We start from the raw sequence: 20,925 nt of genomic DNA, 5'->3' as shown, positions 1-20,925 counted from the left end.
GACAAATGGCCACTGAAATATCACATAGCGTGTATGACTCAGCTGGAGGGCGACAAGTTTTTTTTTTATTTTCAATTTTGTTCTCGTTTTACTGTGTTTGTGGCTGCCTTTCTCCTGACTTTGGGCTTGTCTGAATGTGTATAGCTCATCTGAACAGCTAGAAGCTAAAGGCCCACATACACGGCAGATATAAACTGCCGACAGATTAAGTGTCCAGTGTTTGCCCAGGGCCAGATTTAGAAAGACATTGGAGCTGCCAGTCCCTTGCTCTCTTGCGGGGGATCACCGAATAGGAGCAAGCCAATATTTTTCTGTGCATGTTGCTGGTTGGCATTTGCTGGCAGAGACTACTTTGTTTTACCAGAGTTGCTGTATTTCTAGTGTCACGAGCGCCCAATGGCGCATCTCCTTTCTTCGGCGCCAGTTCCAAGATGATGGCTCCCATAACCTCCACGTTGATAACAGTGGCGCAGCGACACCAGCGTCAGGACGCTGGTGCGATGACGTCACGCTAACCGGCGCCAAATTCAAAATAAAAGGACGCCCAGGAGGCTGGTTCAATGACCCATCCTAGGTTTTGTTTGGAACATTCCTGGGTGCGTTATAATTCTTAATGAACTGATTTCTGGACTTTCACCCTGCCTGAACTTTGACCTTGATATTATTCTGCCTGCCTTTTGGACTATTTGCCTGGACTTCGATTACGATTACTCCTGATCCTATTTGTACCGCAAACTTGGACTTGAACCCTTAAAGCTTCCTCCTTGGTCCTGACTACTCCCGCTGGGAGCCGATAGGCCCCTGTCATGTAGGGACTAATGGGGTACAGATTCATGGGAGAGGCTCATTCTTCCCCTTTACAAAGTACTGGCAAAGGCCCATCTACAATATGCATCGCAGTGAAAAAGTAGAAGATTTGAAGTTGAGTTGAAAGATATATTTACCCTTTTGAATTGTCATTTCCAGAAAATATTATTATTAACTGGTTCTCCTGTGGTATTTCTCAACCCCAGGCCAAGTCAGCTGGAAGTCCTAGGTAAATTGTCCAGCCACCTCGCCCCCCCCCCCCCCACACACTGGTATGAGCAAACATGAAAATGAGTTGTTTGCACATTGACTACAACGGACTACCAACGAGGGGCAGTGAGTGGACAATGGTCTGGACTAGGGGTGGGCAACAAAGGTACATGCTCAGCACCACCACCACCGTTGCACCCTAAGCATGCGTTTCTTTTGCCTACCCCTAGTTCCGGCCCTAAATTACTGCATGTAAAATGAATATAATACAGGCCACAGAGTGTTCCAATATTTAATGTATATTATAGTTTCCCCAACTAATGCCAGGCATACCGCAAAGTAACTGAATAGGCAATATGAAAGCAGCATACACAGGGCTCAAGTACTCCAAATTTACTTACTGTAACTAAGATAATGCTGTACAAACCATAGTATAAATAATCCACTGTCCCACATTAGTATTGACTACTACAAAGACTATGTTCCAGTGTTCCAAATTCTGGATACAGTGGAAGAGAGCATTCCAGCATCACAAACTAATACTGGACACACAGGAGATAAGTGTCCCAAAATCCAAATAATTCTCCTTTGGGAAGACTGGCTGATAACACATTAAAGGAGAACTAAAGCTTAACCAAAGAAGTAGCTAGAAACGTTGTACATTATGTTTTGGACTAGCAGTAAAGATCTGTGTCTGTGTATATATATATTTAAAATATATACATTTTGCATCTACTTGTTTTATGTATATTATATATGGGTGTCTCTATTATATGTATATACATCATCAACTTGCTTCTTGAATAAAAGATGCAACAACATTAGCAAAGTGCCTGGGGGGCTCCGGGACAGTTTTACAGCTTGGAAGGCAATAGACACGGCCGCCATATTGCGCAGCCTGTATGCAGTCGAACATACACACAGACTTGGTTAACTAGGCCATGTTCATGTGCCCTGTTTTAGAAGTTTTTTAAAATGTAATTTGAGTTCTTGATTGCAGAATTTTTTTAAATGACACAAATATTTCATTCTTATTCTTGTCAAATAAAAGATTTATTTTTCTCTTTTAATCCGTCCTCTTCATTTAAATATTTTGGCATAAAAACTTTGGCAAAGAAATAGTAAAAAAAAAAAACATATAAAAATACATATTTATATATTAATACTGGTCAGTGATTCATACTTCGTTTTATATACATTTCATGCATATAATCCCAAAATTTATCTTGATTGGTTTCATTTCGTTGAATCATTGCAGTGAGAGCGTCGCCCTGGTCACAGCTCTGCCAGTAATCCTGCAACCACATCTGCTTCCAGCTGAAAAACACACAGGAAAAACCAACAGAAATTTACAAATTTGGTTTTAAATTATATGTTTTAGGAGATAAAATACTTTATAAAATAAACTCTGTTGGATACTTGAGAAAATTAACATAATAATAAAAAGGGATGGGAAGTTCCAGTCTAGAGATAACATTTCAGTGATGAAGACACCCAAGGTGGTCATACATGGGCTTGACCAATGAGGCACACCACTGACTAGCCTGTGGGCTGAACGCATGGGTATCATGGTCACACATACACACACACACACACACGTATGGCCACCTTTAACTGTCCTGTATGGTAAAGCCAACCACTAAATATACTGAAACAGCAGGTAATTAAGGGAAGCTGCAAAGATTCACCTCCTCGTCACTTCCTTTCCATCTAGGTCGATAATCCTCGATACTTCAGAATTATCAGCCCTACTACTGGCCATACAATTCCAGATGGTCAGGCAGTCTGATGAAAAGCGGCCAAACTGCCATCTTGGCATGCATGGCCAGCTCCAATGTCACAATCAGTACAATTATTTTGATTAGAATTACACATATATACAGGTATGGAACATATTATCCAGAATGCTTGAGACTTGGGGTTTTCTGGATAATGGATCTTTCTGTAATTTGGACCTTTATACCTTAAGTCTACTAGAAAGTCATGTAAACATTAAATAATCCTGATAGGATTGTTTTGCCTACAATAAGGATTAATTATATCCAAGTTGGGATCAAGTACAAGCTACTATTTTATTAGTACAGAGTAAAAAAAAAATTTTTTTTGATTATTTGTATAAAATGGAGTCTGTGAGACAGCCTTTTCGGTAATTCTGAGCATTCTGGATAATGGGTTTCCGGACAATGGATCCCATACCTATACAAAGATTAGCATCAGAATAATGGTAATTATAAGCGTACTGAGAGGGAGCGATTAGCAGCTCTGGAAACAGGAGCAAAACACTCTAAATCTCCCCACTACTTTTAGAGTAATTGCTTGTAATGCAAATGTTGCTTGGCAACATAAAGGCGAGAGAGAAAAATCCAAAAGTTGCTTTAAATTTATATGTGGAGAATTAACTCATCTAATTGTTCCAGACTTTACATGCAGTTGGAACAGCCTCATTCTTGCAAAGGCTAATAGTTTATGATTTTGCTACTACAGTCCCCAGCTATGCGGTTTCTGACCATTGTGACGTGTAATTCAATAAAGAATTGAGGTACAACACTAAAGAGGATCTTCAGCTCCAATTCTCTTACTGCAACTCGGATCCTTCAGGATGTTGGCCTGGACAATAGACAGACAGCCCCTATTACACTCTCCATCCCTTAGGCCTGTGCCAACTTAAAGGCGAACGAAACCCGCTACAAGTAAAAGCCCCCATTTGCCACCCTCCCCTGGCTTCCTTCCTGTTTGCTCCACGCATAATGTTCTACTAGAATAAGTGTCCCGTCCAGCAACACCGACCTATATGCAGAGCAGTACAGTGGAGCTCAGGGGCGACATGTTCGGTAACTTCAGGATCTTCATAAAGGGAGTGCCGACACTTCAGCTTTAGGCTCATGCCCAGTTGGAGCCAGAAAGCGCCGTAAATTACCAAAAAGAAGAGGATCCAGAAGATACTGAAGCTACCAAACATGACACCCCTGAGCTCGGCTGGGCTACTCATATATAGGTCAGTGTTGCTGGATGGGACATTTATTCGAGTTGACGATTATGCGGGGAGGAAACAGGGGAAGGGTAGCAAATGGGGGCTTTTACCTGTAGGGGGTTTACTTCTCCTTTAAAACGTTATAACAAAGGAATATATGCAGTCAAGATTTCTAAGACAGGCAATAACATGTGCCGAGCACTCCTGAGGGCAGGAGAAAGCCAAATACTGTACTTGCTTGTGGCCAATAAATGTAAACTGCTGGGGAAGTGTCAGATATGCCTCTCTGTATGTTCCTGGAGGACACAAGGGGTGTATTTTTAAAATGTCCCTATAGCAGAAATACAAATTACCTGTCACTTTCAGGGATTTCCTGAGCACTACCAAATCCAGGTGTTGGCATTGGGCAGTCCATATGGTTGTAATCTGCAATATGAGGCTCTGGTGCAGAACGTCCTTGTTGGGATTTTTTATACATCTTCTCTGCTTTGATTCTGGAATTCTCCTTATCACAGACAAAGCACTCAAATCCATTCAAATAATTGGGTGCTGTCATGTCGTTCACACCCCATTCTCGCTTTTCCATGCTGGACAACAAAAACGAATTTGTGGTTCCACCGGGCTTTTTGTATTCCAGATATTTCATGTATAGCTCATCATCACTGTCCAAAGTCATTATAAACTCTGCCAGTTCTTTTGGAGACGCAAAGTCATTAATCATTATAATAGAATGGTTGTTGGGCATCCAGTCCCTCACAGAAGGTGACCCTCGATAAATTGGAATAGCTCCTAAATGCATTGGCCGCCACAGCTTCTCAGTCATGTAATCTGCGCAAATGGCATTCTCCATGGCCAAGTGAAATTTATATCTAGCTGTAAACGCCATGAATTCTGGATCTTCGGTAGTAGCTGTTGATGTGTCTTCAAGTCTCTTGCTTGGATGCTCTCGGTTTTTCAGACACTGCCCGTATGAATCAATCTAATATGCAGTAAAAACGGTTACTGTACAAGCATCTCGCTTAACATTCAGTCGATTACCGATTTGTTTAAAAACCAAATATAAACTTGAATTTTTTTAGGTAACTCTATTGTAGTATGTCTTACTCTGAAATACAATCACATAAGCTTTCAGTAAATACAATAAACTTGAAGATTTAATGACTATATAACAATATTCATTAGGAAGTTACGTTAAGAACTGAGCCATCCTGCAAAACAGAGGTCTATGCAATTAGGCTAAGGCCACATGGGGGTTGAAATAAGCTAGCCAAATTCCACTCAGTCCTACTGTGGAGTAGTAGGTTCCTCTCTCTTCCGCATTGAATAAGCTGGGTGCGAACAGACTTGGCAGGTTTCGGCGAAGAACCAAATCCGCCAAAGTCAGTTTGTGACAAACTGGTTTAATGCGGGAAATGCAAGAGAGAGGAGGCTACTGCCCGCAGTAGAGCTGAAATCATCCAGTGGATTTTGGCTAGCTGATTTCAGCCCTAAGTGGCCCTAGCCTTATGTCCGACAAAGCTGGAGACAGTCTCCCACTGAAAATAGTCCAATCACCACTACATGCAGAGAAATTATCGGCAGCCGACAGAAATCTTTTAACCTGGCCGATCTACCGATCTCCGTGGGACGAAAAATGTCGGGACTCTCCACACACGGTCCGAAAATCCTACAAATCGATCGGATCTTTGAGTCTATGGCCAGCATTAGGGTAAGGATATTGAACAAATGAGAAGTCACCTCAGAGTTCCATGACCTGTAGCCATGTAGTGTGCCTTCTGTATTCTCTGGGCAAAACCTTAATAATAATGATAGTAGTTCTACTTCCCAAGAGGATGACAAAGTAATTAAAGAGGGAAAATCCCTCCTTTCTGACATAATCTAACTCAGTTGGCCTCGTGAAAAAGGTGCATAAATACAAAAAAATACCAAATATATATTTTTTAGTTTACTTTTTTTTTTTTTTATACAGACATACATGATTCCTCAGACTCAAAGGAACTCCTCTCCTTAGGCTGGCACAGTTTTTCAATACAATCCCTCACCTGGTTACATCTTAAAGTGGTGGATTCTGGAACTTTTCATGGTGGGTGGTTACCAGATTCCCAGGAAAGCAGAGGAACGTCAGGTCCCAGAATCCATCACTTCAACACAGAACAAAGTAAAGAAGGGGCTGAATGACTCTGCCAGCCTAGAGGGGCCCATACACAAAAAGATCCACTCGTATGGCAAAGTCACAAAACGCGCGGATCTCTTCCTGATATTCCCATCTTGAGGCAGGCATTATTGACTTGATCCGATTTCAATCTCGGAACCCATTGGAGGGCCTCATACATCGGGGAATAAGCTGCCGATTTTTTCAGTACACAGCTTTCCTTGACCGGTGTATGGCCACCTTAAGGGGAGGGGGATAGTCTGTCTTTGACTAGCATGGAACATTATGGTTTCCTCTCAATCTAAAGAATTGTGTATATCCGTGTAAAAAAAACATATATTTAGTTCTCACCGTGTTTATGCTCCAATTCAGGGGTCCCCAACCGCCAGCCCGGTCCTGAACTTGGCTGCCCCCCTCCGGAAACTAGCCCCCACCCCCAGTGCTTGCAATAACAACAAAAAATTTTGCATCTTCTTTGGTCCCTGGGTCAAAAATGTACAATGTATGACAATGTAAAACAAAGGGGTATATTTCAAGTTCTTGCTGCTCTGAAAGCCATACAGTTTGTACTATATATTTGCTTACCTCCACGTATTTCATTAACTCTTTCACATAGCGGTCCCTGTCGGAGGGTACGTCACAGTGAGACTGCATATACAAGACAGGAGCGTATCCGTTTTTCCTCCATCGGTTTTTTTCAGCCATAGACATGGCCGGGTTGTGCAGGTAGTCTATTGTGGGCAGCCACTGCAAGGTCAGAGGGTAGTCGGACTCCCTTCTAAAAGTGGCAGTATAATTAAAGAGCCTAATGCCGGGCAAATGGGAAAGTACATAGTTGTTCATCGGCGACTCCTCGTGAAACAAAGCCCACGTCTGATGGGCCAACCTGGGCAGTGGAGCTTCGTAGGCTCGGAAATCCGTCCCATAGAAAATGATGGATTTGGTTCTCTTGTGGAGTTTGACGTTCTTGTTCTTGGTGACCATACAGGAGCTGAGGGGGCAGTCTATTCGCTCCGTCTCTCCCGGAAAGTGGGGAAATAAGTTCTCGCTCCACCAGAGGAGTATGGGCAGCTCTTTGTTGCTTCTCCGGTCGCTGTTCCCGGGGCCTCTGTAGGAGTCGGCCGCCATTGTGCCCAGATCTGTGACAGAGAAGGAGCTGGAGGGCTGAAAGGAGGAGGAGGGCTCCCACTGATCTGACAGGATTGCCACATTGTCCTCTGAGGGAACTCTCAAGTCACTACCTGGGCTGTATGGCCCCCTGCTCTGGTACAGACCAGCCTCCTCCTCATGGGGCTCCTCCAGCTCCTCCTCATGGGGCCCCTCTCCCCCTGGTACATTAACACTCTCAGTCACAGCTGGAAGCAATACACAGACAGCACACAGTGCAACCAAACACCTCAGAAAGTGGAAGGTACCACGGTGTAAGTTACCACAGACAAGCTCAGTGCAACCAGTAGACATCCTTCCTCCAAATCCCAACACCAGACACGCCCTCCTCCTTTCAACCGCTCCGTTAGACACAGTTCACCCTCCCTCCCTCATATACTTTAATCTGAGACCCCCGTACAGACCCCTCTCCCGGTGGCAGTATCAGAACTTAACCCTGTGTCGCCGCCCCCATCCCAATCCTCCACACCAGCCCCTCCCCCCTACAGTAATAGCGCTCTATCAGGAGCTCGGTACCCATCATTCCCTCTTTCTCCACAGGGATTGGCCAGCTTCCAAATGAAAGGAGGGAGGGGCGCCGGGAGGCACACGTGACTTTGTTGCTTTCCACGTTTAAAGTGTTACGCGAGCCTTTGTATGGCGGAGCGAAAGGCACTCTGGGTCTACGTCACTGCCAGGGAATTCCCTGTAGGAGGAGCCAATGGGATAAAAGTGACGCGCTCCAGCTGAACCGGCATTGTGATCTCTGAGTTGCGAAGGCGCCGCTGAGGAAATAACCGGCTCCCGCGGATCCACAATCATAGGTCGCGATTTCCAGGAGTCCGAGATGAAGCCCCGCACTGCATCGTGTAGGAAACCTGTTCCTCGGGCTCCTGCCCCTCGGCGTCCTTCTACTGTCACTTCTCCTACTGTCACTTCTGCTGCAGGTGAGATTGTTCTGGCTGGTTTTCGCCTAGAATTCCCAGCAGCCTCTCTCCGCAGATTACAAGTTGTGCTGTTACTGTCTGATACTGTCACAAAGCCTGCGGGGAGGAATTGGCTTGTCTGTCTGTAACAACATTTTCTGATCAGTGTCCCCCAGTCACAGTGTTGGGGGTGGAGGGCAGTTATTTACTAAACCAGGGATACACCATATCCAGGACTCTGTTTGGGATTCGGCCTTTTTCAGCAGGATTCGACCGATTCTCCCAGGCTGAACCAAATCCTCATTTGCAGAATTTGGGAGGGAAATTGTGTGAATTTTTGACCCAAAATTTAAAAAATTAGGATTTGGTTTGGTATTTGGCCGAATCTTTCGCAAAGGATTTGGGGGGGTTCGGCTGAATCCAAAATAGTGGATTCCGTGCATCCCTACACTAAATATTCAGTCTAGGCTTAAATTTTGGATTGTCTCTAACTTGCCATAAGCATTGCACTTATAACCCAGCAGAGCTCTGAACTACCTGGCCTAATGAGTGCAGCTGCCTGTGTGTGTCTGGCTTGGCCCCTTCTGCTTCCTGTACCCTTGCACTGGGACCCTCTTCTACTTTAGTGCAGTAAAGCAGCACTGTTCTATGCTTTCCATCCAGTGCTAAGAGTTGGCTGACTTAAATATTCACAGCCTATGGACCCTCGGTTTGTACAGCACTGCTGTAAAGAAAGAAGTCAACAAGAGGAAGAGCGCTAAAGGAATGTTCTCTCTAGCAGAGTGCCAGTGAAGAGGTAGTGCAGATAGGGAGCTGCGCATCAGAAGGGTCCCTTGTGACGGGGCAGGGGATGAGGCTATAGGTATAAATATAGTGTCTAACCCTGCTGCTTGTCTAGAGCCCCAGCACTCTCATTAAACAATAAGGTCTTTTGTTGTTATGTTTAGATACTTTGACGTTTGAGTCCTTTTTAGGAGTGGGTGAATTTTTTTTTGCCGCAGAAATGACGCCCATAGACTTGTATGGTGTCATGCGACAAATTCCGCCGCGTGTCAAATTTTTTTGACGCCTATAGGCGTTGGCGACTTTTTAACGCTCCTATTTACTGGTTTTTGCTCCTTGACTGTGTGTGTATGTATGTATGTATGAATAAATATATGTACAATATATCATACCTACATACACGTGTGTGTATATATAGACACACACATACGCATTACACAATAAACTAGGTAGATGGTTCGGATTGGTTGAGCAAGGCAGTGGCTCCTCCCATTGTAGAGTCTAAAATTAGATCTGTGACTCACTTGTTTTTGTCGAGCAGGTATTGTCTGTACAATGAGTCGACCCATCCCATATACCAGAGTAGAACTCTTCCTATTTGTATATGGCCGTGTTGTTTATGAGGGGACAGACTCCAGGCGCCTTATGTTATTTTTCCGAGAAAATTAAATGAGTCTCTCTGTCCGAAAAGATGATAAATTATAACTTCATCCCTTCCTTTACTGATTGGTCAAACTGTCAAGTCTCCTGGCATGGTACCCGCCTAAGCTTTTGTGGGTTGGAAATGGAGATTGTGGAAGGTAACGGGTCTGCTCCTTTGTCAAATATTGGCAATATGCTGGATTGATTCAAAATTAATTTGTTCCCCCCCTTGGATCCCCAAAAAACACATATTAGGCGACGTTTATTCCAGTAGAAGGAAATTAACTACTTAAACCCTTTCTGATTTAGAGCAAGTTGTTTTCATGCATCCAAATTCTTATTCGATAGTTCTTTATTTGTCGGAATAAACTGCAATGTTCCTGATCGATCTGTAATGGTTATTGACAAAATCCATCCTTTACTTTGCCCTCGTAGTATATCGTGCAGCAGCTTTATGTTCACATGGAATAAAACTTAACTTTATACCCATTTCTGTTTTTTTTCAGAGGAGGATGCCATTCACATGTTGGTCATGCAGCTCCGGCTCATTGGAGATAAATGTGACCTCAAGCAAAGTGTGCAGAACCTGCTGGCCAGACTCTCTTCCGGAACTTGATAACGAGCCGCGTGAAACGGGCAGAAAAAAGAAAAGCTGAAAAAATGGAATTTGTATTCTAATATACCTGAGACTGTGGCACAACAGTCTCTTCATAAACCGGTTTACTGGTCAAGTTTGTCGTTCAAGAGGAATAATGGAGAAGTCTGTGTGGAAATATTCGAGTCGTCGGCTGCTCTGAGCTCGGTTCATCTACAGAACTGAACCTCTCCCGTGACCCGTTAGGCCGAGAGGGTGATCGCAAACTTTTGCCATGGGGAAACCATACACTGGATGAATTGCAGACTGATTTATTTATAATATATTCTAATCTACCAACTTGAAAAATGAAATATTTGCTGCTTTCAGATCAACGTCTGTTCTGTGTCTTCGCTCAGCTGGACTGTTGGACATTTATATTATCAATGGCAGATTTTAGTTTAGTAAATTGTTGTGATTCAGTGTGTTGTAGTAATTAGATTATCAACGCTGTCGCTTTGGAAGCTTTTTAGCCATCAAAGGGTATTTTATGACCTCCTGAACAATTGTATATTAATATTTGGCCTACTATGTAGCACTTTTTCCTATTTATTTAATATTTATTTAAATTTACAATGCTTTTAGTATAACTTTGTTTTAACTCTTTTTGCACTGTAGATAATGGATTCTCCGGCACTTGTTATACCGTGCCAACACTATAGACTTTGGCAGTGCGGGCCGACCCGATACCCGCGGGTCGGGCAGGTTCGGGTCGACCACACGCTGCTCCTCGCGGGTGCAGGTTGAGCTCTTCTCCTACTCTCTCTCCGCCCGCCACCTTCAAATGCCAACTTCCGGGGTACGGTTTTATAGTCTCGCGTCTGCTTGCCCCGCCCCTTTTGTGGTGTCGTGGGTCTATAAAAGGACCCCGGAAGCACCGGTGCGGGCGTGGGTTGGGGCGGGTCAGGAAAACCCTGACCCGCACATCACTATTTTGGGTTATATTTATTAAAGAGTGAAGTTAGAGATCACCACAGTCCATTAGCATGAAATTCCGCCTCTCTCCATTCATTTCTATGGGATTTTTAAAGGCGTTTTTATCGAAGGGTGAAAGTTCATCCTTTGATAAATACGACTTTAAAAATCCCATAGAAATGAATGGAGAGAGGCGATATTTCACTCTAGCGGCCTGTGGTGATCTCTCAACGTCCCTCTTTGATAAATTTACCCCTATGTTTCTGGGTTACAAGTCCAATGTAGTATTGCAAATTGACTGGCAACCTGCGCAAGAAAAGAATTGAAATCAAATTGTTTTGACTTTCTCTGAAGCACTGCAGAGCTTTCTAAAACCGCAAATTATGCATTTCTATTGCAAATGATTTTCACCTTTTCATGTATTATACAAAAAAAGTGAATTGTAACAAAAAAAGACGAAATGTAATCTGTGCCCTATACAAAGTACATTTTTTTCACATTTATGTCTAAACTGATTGCTCTCTTGTGAAAACAAAAAAAAAAGGACCCATTATACAAAAACTACTGTGTGTGTATTTTATTTTCTGTTTGGATGTTCTTTCAAAGGGCAAAGCTACGATAAAGGGTCACCAATATTGGTAATTCAGGCATATTTTCAAGAATATCTAGAACCCTAATTGCAACATTCATGACCCTTAAAGAACAAGGAAAGTTAAACTAAAGAAGTAACTAGAAATGTTGTACATTATGTTTTGTGCTTCTGTACCAGCCCAAGGCAGTTACAGCCCTTTAGCAGTAAAGATCTGTGTCTCCAAAGATGCCCCAGTAGCTCCCCATCTTCTTTTCTGCTGATGCTCTGTGCTGCTGTCACTTACTGAGCTTAGGGACCCACTCACAATATACAGTACACATAGAATAGAAATGTCACAATATAAGGCTGATTAGTAATTAATACAGATAATTACTACATGGCAGCACAGAAACCAGTTCAATTAGCATCAGGATTTAATAATCAGCCCTGTAGCATCATCTTATATTACAGACCAACCTCATTTTCTGCTGGATAATTAGTGACGAGCCCTAAGTTTAGCTTCTCAACAGCTGCTCAGAGCCCACTGAGCATGTGAGTGTCACAGACACTTTCCAAGTTGGTGACCGCCTAGACTAGCCTCTTTAGGAACCTGTCCTTTATGGTTTACATGTGCTACTGATTTGCACAAATTAAATTAAACCATTTCTGTTCGACACAGTTGTCCAAATTCCTTCCTCTTTAGATATAAAGTGTATGTGCTGGACATCCATATTTTTTTTTTTTTTTTTTAAAGTATCTTTTTATTTGAATTTTCAATAAAGAAGGAGGGAAAACAGAAAGAAAAAGGGGAGAAAACATACAGACAAAACAACCAAATAAACATTCAAATTAGTCTGCATTAATTACACTGTGCATTAGCATTACAGCAATGAGTGGGTACGGAAGTCTACCCCATGAATCAGTAGTAGGGATGGTGGGGGATAGGGGATTCTGAAATGTGAGGGTCATGTTCTGGATGCACATCAAGCCATGGGGACCACACTTTCTCAAACTTGGTAGGGCAGCCTCAAGCTTCGTAGGTTAGCTTGATATAGGGTAGCCCTTTATTAACCAATGATAACCAATGTTGCATGGTGGGGGGTTGGGGAGAAATCCATTGCATCACTACAGATTTCTTAGCATAGTACAAGGCAGTTTTAATGAGAATTCTAGATCTGGTTAGTGGGAGTAGGTCCTCTACTATTCCCAACAGACACACCTTGGGTGTAGCAGTCCCGGGAAAGGACAGATGTTTCTTTAAGTGTCCAATCACCTTAGTCCAGAACCGAGAGGCAGCAGAAGATGGTTTTGACAGGGATGGCCAGGACAAAGGGCAAATGTGCCGCGCGCAAAAAAAATTGGCCACGCCCCTTTTTGGTCACTCCTTTTGGACTCCACTCCCTTTCCTGTGTGCTTTCACTGAATTTTCAGGAAAATCAAACCATAGCAGTGGGGGCAAAATTTGCTTAAAGTCTGGCACTGCAGGAAGGGGGTAATAACACCACATGTACAATTTTAACTGAGAGCTGTGAATGCTGCACTACAAGCACATTATGGGGTAAAGGGGGGGAAAAAGATTCTGGCACCTAAAGTACATTACATGCAGAGACTACGGGGTACTAAAAAGACATAAAGGAGCAGTAGGTACTGATCTCCCAAGAACATAATATAGAGAAGGCACCACAAGCACTATAAAGAACATTATATAGTAAGAAGCTGAGGCACTGGCACACCAAATACATACATATAGAACAATGGACAACGGCCACACAAGCAGTAAGATATAGAGAATACTGACAGGCCAAGCATAATAAAAAAGTACAAGAATGCATTATATAGTAAGAATCAGTGAGCACAGGCACTCTGCCAAGTTCTAGCACCTCCCCATGCACTGCCTCACTCTATTGCTCTGCCAAAATGCAAGGTATGAGGAACTGTAGGCCTGGAGCAGTGTGTAACCTGTAGTAGGGAAAGCCATGAAGTGACTGCATTAGTAATGTGAAAAATCTCTCACTACATGGATACCTTTTCTGCTAGTCAGACAGCAATGTTATATTATTATGGGGCAGTTGTACAAATTTTCCAATCCCACAGCATCAGCATAATAATTATAAACATAGTAATTTAGGTTGAAAAAAGACACGTCTAGCCTTTTTAAAACCTGTCTAACTTCTAGCTGATACAAAGGAAGGAGAACAGCCCCTTCTAAAGCTTATCCAATTTGCTTCAAAAAATGTCTTCCTGACTCCAAGATGCAATTAGACCATTTTCTGGATTAACTTTGTACTAAGATCTTTAACCCTGTATTTTCTGTATACCCCCCACCCCACCCAGAAAGCAGGATGGCACAGTAGAAATTCCATGTATAAATACCCCTAGATCTCATAGCAGAATGGCAACTTAATTTATAAATCCCCCAGAATTCACAGCATAATTGCAACTTCATTTTTAAATAACCCCAGAATTCATAGTAGAATGGCAATTCCATGTATAAATACCCCCAGCATTTATATCAAGTTGGGACAGTGGCAATTCCAAATATAAATAACCCCAGAATTTATATCAAGATGTCACAGTGGCAATTCCATGTATAAATGCCCCCAGAATTCATGGCAGGATAGCACCATGGCAATTCCATGTATAAAACCCCCAGAATTCATAGGATGGCAAATGGGCAATTCCATGTATAAATACCCCCAGAATTCATAGTAGGATGGCATAGTGCAATTCCATGTATAAATACCCCCAGAATTCATGACAGGATGGTACCATGGCAATTCCATGTATAAAACTCCCCAGAACCCATAGCAGGATGGCAAAGGGGCAACTCTATGTATAAATACCCCACAGAACCCATAGAAGGAGAAGAGAAAAGTAGATGAGCACATTGACAAATTGGCAATGATCAGCCACTCACCCTCACCAATGGGTGTTAAAGGGGTTGTTCACTTTTGAGAATACTTTTAGTATGATGTACAGAATAGTATTCTGAGACAATTTGCAATTAGTTTACATCTTTTATTATTTATGTTTTTTGAGTTATTTAGCTTTTTATTCAGCAGCTCTCCAGTTTGCAAATTCAATCTGGTCGCTAGGGTTCAAATTAACCTAGCAACAATGCATTGATTTGAATAATAGACTAGAATATGAATAAGAGAGAATAGAAAATGTAGTACTTAAAAAGTAGTATCAATACATTTGTAGCCTTACAGAGCATTTGCTTTTTAAATGGGGTCAGTGACCCCCCTTTGGAAGTTGGAAAGAGACAGAAGAAAAAGGCAAATAATTAAAAAACTATAAAAAATAAATTAGGAAGACCAATTGAAAAGTTGCTTAGAATTGGCCATTCTATAACAAACTGAAAGTGAACTTGAAGGTGAACCACACCATTAAGAAATGCATAAAGCAATTAAAATAGATTTTCTATAGATTCCTTGACATAGATTTGCCTGGGGTAAACACGGTTCTAGTTGTCTGCTGTTCCTTTTATTCCTGTCGCCTGCGATTACATTATAATACATTTATAATAAGTTAGGGCCAGGGATTGAGACCTTAGCACAGTATTTCCATTTAAATTGTGCCAATACGTGTATATCAGAGTCCAGGTATAAGATATATCTGTTACAATGGAAGATGCATGCATCTTCATGTTTCACAAATATATAAGGGATTTTTCTTTAGATAGCATTACTTACCATTAAAATAATCACATGCAATGACGAGTATTGTACTGTTAGATGCATGAGAGGGATGAGAGGTGAAGCTGCATTTTGCCGATTTGCGATGCACAGAGACAACTTTGGATACTGCGCTCTATTTGCACTGTATGGAACGCATGTGCAGGCCTATCCGTGCATTCCTATGTACTCCTTACTCCTGACAGGCGCTAACACGATGCTCGCTTCTCTTCCGGACTGCAACTGTGCGGCAGGCGGAGCTTACTTTCATTCGCTGGCCACTTCAACTTTACCTGCTTGGAGGGGGTGGTGCAAAATGAAAGTGGACTGGCTGGGTAAGGGAGCCAGCCCAGATATGCACCAGCTTACTCACAGGCGCCAACGCGATGCTCGCTTCTCTTCCGGACAGTAGCCGTGCAAAAGACGGGGCTTCCTTTCCGTCACTGGCCACTTCCACTACCGGTTTCTAGGGGGTGGTGCAGGTAAGGGAGACAGCCCAGACACGCACCGGCTTAAAAGAAAAAAGGCAAAAAAAAAACTGTAAAAAAAAACAAATTACATTTTTTTTAATTTAAAAAATGGTTTCAAACTGGAGGAGGAAAATTCTGGGGGGCCACGGCCCCTGTGGCCCCCCCGGTTCTGAAGCCTATGCGAGAAACCAAGCTATATTCCCAGACCAAATTATGGAAAGTAGCATTAGGTTGCCGACACTTAGGGCATCTGGCCTCTGGCCTCTACCAATTCTTTGTAATTTGACAGGTGTAATATAAAGCTGATAGGTAAATTTAAATTGAATAAAGGTGGCCATACACGGGCCGATAAAAGCTGCCGACAGACCGTGTCGGCAGCTTATTGGCCCGTGTATGGGGGCCCCCGACGGGCTTCCCCGATCGAGATCTCGATCGGATGGGATTAAAAATCCCGTCGGATCGCGGCCGCATCTGTTCGTTGATGCGGTCCCGCGATCCGACCGCCCGTTTGGTGAACGCTAGGATCCGATCGTTGGGCCCTAGGGCCCACGATCGGATCAGCCCGATATTGCCCACCTCAAGGTGGGCATATCGGAGGGAGATCCGCTCGTTTGGCGACATCGCCAAACGAGCGGATCTATCCGTGTATGGCCACCTTAAGACGGTCTTTGGTTGATATCAGGAAACTATATAGCCCCTCAGTGGCCTGATCCCAGTCATCTGAGCTTAGTGAGGGGAGTTATATTTGCCATTTCTGGCAGGCTTTAATAAACGGGTCTGGAGCACAGAGTAATAACGATCTGTAGAGCCTAGAGACCAATTCGTTTTTGTTATCATCCCAGAGGATATTTTCAAAACCAGGGGAGGTATATACAAGCTCAAGGGAGGAGAATTGCGCCCTGTAGGCCTCTCTAAGTTGTAGATATCTAAACCATCAAATCCCTTGTTGGCCTGTTTTCTCTTTATGCTGTGCCATCGTGGGGAATTTAGAATCAACCAACAGGTCGTCTTGGAATCTAACCCGTAGTTGGGGCCAATACTGAAAGTACTGCAGCTCCTGCAAGTGGGGAGATTAGCATTTGTCCAGAGGGGTAGATGTGGAGACTTTAGAGGGGCTGACACCTTAGAGATCTTGCAGGCCAGGCCCCATACTTGGTGAGGGGTCATGACCGTCATAGGTAACTTACAGTGATCACCCAATTTTCTATAGGGTATGCTACGAAGTGCCTCAAGGGAGCCCAGCAATGTGCCCAACAACATACAATTAGGGTTGTCCTCATCAGGATGAAACCAGGAGTGGACATGGTACAGTTGAACAGCAATATAATATAAGTACAGATGAGGGAGCCCCGACCCGCCTCTATCAATGGGAGCCGCCAGAGTCCTCCAGGAGAGTCTGGGCGGTTTGTTGGCCCACAAAAAGGGGATGAGCAGAGAGGTGACTTTCTGGAAGAAAAGGGGCGGAACCTTCACCGGTGAGTTTAGTAGCACATAGAGAAATTTAGGTAGATTTATCATCTTGTAGATGTTTACTCGCCCCCAGAGTGTAATGGGTATCATAGACCATGTCGTGAGGGCTTGCTTAAAGCAGGTCAGAATTGGGTCTAGGTTGTAAACTCTAAAAAAGTCCAGGTCTTTAGTAACAGTAATGCCAAGATATTTGAATTGGGAAACACAGCGCAGTCCCTGGATAGTGGCAGTTTGGGCTGGGAGAGGGTCTAGCGGCATAATCACAGATTTTTCCTTATTAATAGTTAGACCAGAGAAGTCACTAAAGTCGTCTAATATCTGTATGACTGCAGATAGGGATTGATTGGGGTCTGCCAGAAATAAAAGGAGGTCGTTAGCATATAGGGCCAATTTTTCCTCTAGGGCACCCAGCGAAAGCCCTGCACCATAGCTTATTGACGCAATTTAAGGGCAAGGGGCTCTATAGCTAAGGCAAAGAGCCTATATCATTCACCCAGTCCCGAAAAACTGTGGAGTGTTCAGTGGAATGACCCAATCTATCCTTTTCCCCATCTAGTGTGGCAATAAAGTCACCAAATAAGCAAAGGGGTAGGAGCGGGAATGAGGCTAGTGTCGAAAAGATATGCTCCATCAGGGGTAAAGAGAAGGGGGGCGGCATATAAACATTTACCAAAAACATTTCCTGGTACAATATTTTACAATGCATAATGATATACCTTCCATAATAATCAGAGTGTATTGATAGCAATTCAAAGGGGACGTTTTTACGAATTAAAATAGAGACCTCTCTAGTATAAACGTAATACGTTTCATGGTAGGTATGAGCCACCCAGTGCTTTTTAAGAACCATCAGTTTTTGGCCCACTGTCTATCCCCCAAACTTGGGTAGACCTGTACCCCAAACATGAGAAAAACAAAACCATTAAACTTTTATCAGGGTGAGGTAGTGGAGGTTTGAAATAGTTCTGACGCCCGCGAAGGTAGCCTCCCCGCTTCACTTGGAAGGCCGGGGAATCAAGGACAAAGCCACTTAGTAGAATCGAGATCGGGCCAGGCCTGGTGGGGCGGACCCCGCTAAGGTGGGATGTTATAAGGAGGCCAGTCCTGTGCATCTCCAGTTTGTCCCAGTCTAGTGCCAGTGTTAATAGTGGCCAGCGCAGTAGTGGCTAGTGTTGCAAGGGATAGGAAATCCATTATGGGTTTGAACAACAACAGGGAGATTGTTCCTTCGCTCTGCCGATGCTAGAATAAGTTTGCTGGTGTTTCCCACTTGAGAAAGGGCCATGCCCAAAACATGTTGTGTGATTTTTAGTCAATAATAAAATGTTTTAGAAGTATCTGCTTCTATGAGTGCTCTCCTTTAACTACTATTTTATGGACCATTATGGGTTAGCTGACCTTTACCCCTCGCAGCCGAGAGTGCAGCATCTTGATACTTATAGTTCAGGAACCGCATTATAAGCGGTCTAGGGGATTCCCTGGGTGGCAGTGACCTGGTAGGGACCCTATGGGCATGTTCGATAGTTAGAAGTGGCGAGAAGGAGTCAGGGCCCAGCATGGCTTTCAGCCACTCCTCTATTTTTTTGCCTTCCGACCCTTCCGGCAGCCCAATCAACCGCACATTGTTACGATGTAGGCCATGGTTTTTCGGCAAAAACTCTAAAAAGCAGAGCGTTTCGTGGGAAAAAGCATGAAAAATTCAAGCGATTCTGGTTTTCCGTGATCTGATTAATTTTGTTTTTTTAATAATAAATAAGGTCAAATTGAACATGGGAGCTTGGTCGTGATTTTTTGGATATAACTGTTAATGAATATCTGACACCCAAATGCTGCATGAAGAGAGAATGAAGAGAAACAGATGCTGAGCGAGGGATAATGAAGATGAATTTGATTATTTCAGAAATCTTGCAGAATAGTTAATTGATTGTATTTAAAAGTTTCTTATTTCAGTATGATGAAGCTTATATAAAATTTTCATTTTTGCGATACTTCCCCTTTAAGTTGAAGTTGTATGTAAGTTGAAACATACATTTACTTATTAAATGCAACTTAGACAGATATCTGTCTTAACATAGTATTTATTTCCATGCATATTTATTCTTTTCCTTTCTAAATGAGGTATAATTAGGCACAATTAATTGCACATTATAGTGAGTCTGGTAGAAGATTGTGATTGAACAAATAAATAGATTGATAATCTCTTGTGTCGCAATGAAGGAGTCGAAGCTGGAAAAATGGTCGTCTTTCTTTTGTATCATATTTATTTTTTTGCTCCAACTGTACATTGAAGTATGTCTTTTGTATAAACTTGTCTTGTGAGTGTGTTTAATATGTATTACTGTGTATGGTTTGGGGCAGGAAAAGGACTTAGGCAATTTCGTCTCATTATGTTTGCTTTCTTTTGTATGCAGAAGAGATGACAATAAATGTGATTTGACTTGACTTGACTTAGTCACCTGTTTTCTAGTAAACCTTCACTGTGTCTTCCACTTCAATGGTATTTGTGCTAAACCTGCTAAACTGCTACAGTGTAATATGTGCAACATTCTCCCCAAATAGATCGTCTCACCATTTCCTTCTATCCAGTTAAAGGGGTTTTTCACCTTAAAATAACTTCCAGTTTGATGTAGATTATTTTTTTTAAAAAAAAGCTAAATAATTAAAAAAAAATTACATTTAAATTAGAAAAAAAGGAAATCAATTGCAAATTATCTTAGAATATCACTATAATGAAGACCAATTGAAAAGTTGCTTAGAACTGGCCATTCTAAAACATATTAGAAGTTAACTTGCCTGTTTGTTAAGCACGGCCTTGGAGACACAAGTCACTAACTTTAAATCCTTGGCCATTACTGAACTACTTTAAATAACACACTGGGTGCGGGTCTTAAGAGATGCAGTGATGCCACTGCATGCTGCATGAAGAGAGAATGAAGAGAAACAGATGTTGAGAGAGGGATAGTGAAGATGAATTTGATTATTTCAGAAATGATGCAAAATAGTTAATTGATTGTATTTAAAAGTTTCTTATTTCAGTATGATGAAGCTTACATAAAATTTTCATTTTTGCGATACTTTCCCTTTAAGTTGAAGTTGTATGTAAGTTGAAACATACATTTACTTATTAAATGCAACTTAGACAGATATCTAGTATTTATTTCCATGCATATTTATTTTTTCCTTTCTAAATGAGGTATAATTAGGCACAATTAATTGCACATTATATTGAGTCTGGTAGAAGATTTTTAGACAAGGTTGTGATTGAACAAATAAATAGATTGATAATCTCTTGTGTCGCAATGAAGGAGCGGAAGCTGGAAAAATGGTCGTCTTTCTTTTGTATCATATTTATTTTTTTGCTCCAACTGTACATTGAAGTATGTCTTTTGTATAAACTTGTCTTGTGAGTGTGTTTAATATGTATTACTGTGTATGGTTTGGGGCAGGAAAAGGACTTAGGCAATTTCGTCTCATTATGTTTGCTTTCTTTTGTATGCAGAAGAGATGACAATAAATGTGATTTGACTTGACTTGACTAAGGGCTCTTACTC

General features: G+C 42.4%; 1 protein-coding gene and 1 long non-coding RNA gene across 2 annotated transcripts; one reads left to right on the top strand and one right to left on the bottom strand.

Moving 5' to 3' along the window:
* Positions 1 to 2,061: 2,061 nt before the first annotated feature.
* fut11.L (fucosyltransferase 11 (alpha (1,3) fucosyltransferase) L homeolog) lies at positions 2,062 to 7,819 on the bottom strand. Its single transcript, XM_018266601.2, has 3 exons — positions 6,726 to 7,819; positions 4,342 to 4,967; positions 2,062 to 2,334 (listed from the first exon to the last, which is right to left on the bottom strand). Exons 1-3 carry the CDS (start codon positions 7,599 to 7,601, stop codon positions 2,187 to 2,189), a joined length of 1,650 nt encoding a protein of 549 aa, XP_018122090.1. The 5' UTR covers positions 7,602 to 7,819; the 3' UTR covers positions 2,062 to 2,186.
* Positions 7,820 to 7,911: 92 nt separating this feature from the next.
* Positions 7,912 to 11,708, top strand: LOC108718425. Its single transcript, XR_001936031.2, has 2 exons — positions 7,912 to 8,233; positions 10,144 to 11,708. It is a non-coding gene; the product is annotated as an uncharacterized LOC108718425 (long non-coding RNA).
* The last annotated feature ends 9,217 nt before the right edge of the window (positions 11,709 to 20,925 follow it).

The sequence above is a fragment of the Xenopus laevis genome, chromosome 1L (genome assembly GCF_017654675.1).
Source record: "Xenopus laevis strain J_2021 chromosome 1L, Xenopus_laevis_v10.1, whole genome shotgun sequence".
Lineage (NCBI taxonomy): Eukaryota > Metazoa > Chordata > Amphibia > Anura > Pipidae > Xenopus > Xenopus laevis.
This window is presented reverse-complemented; position numbering and strand designations above follow the sequence as displayed.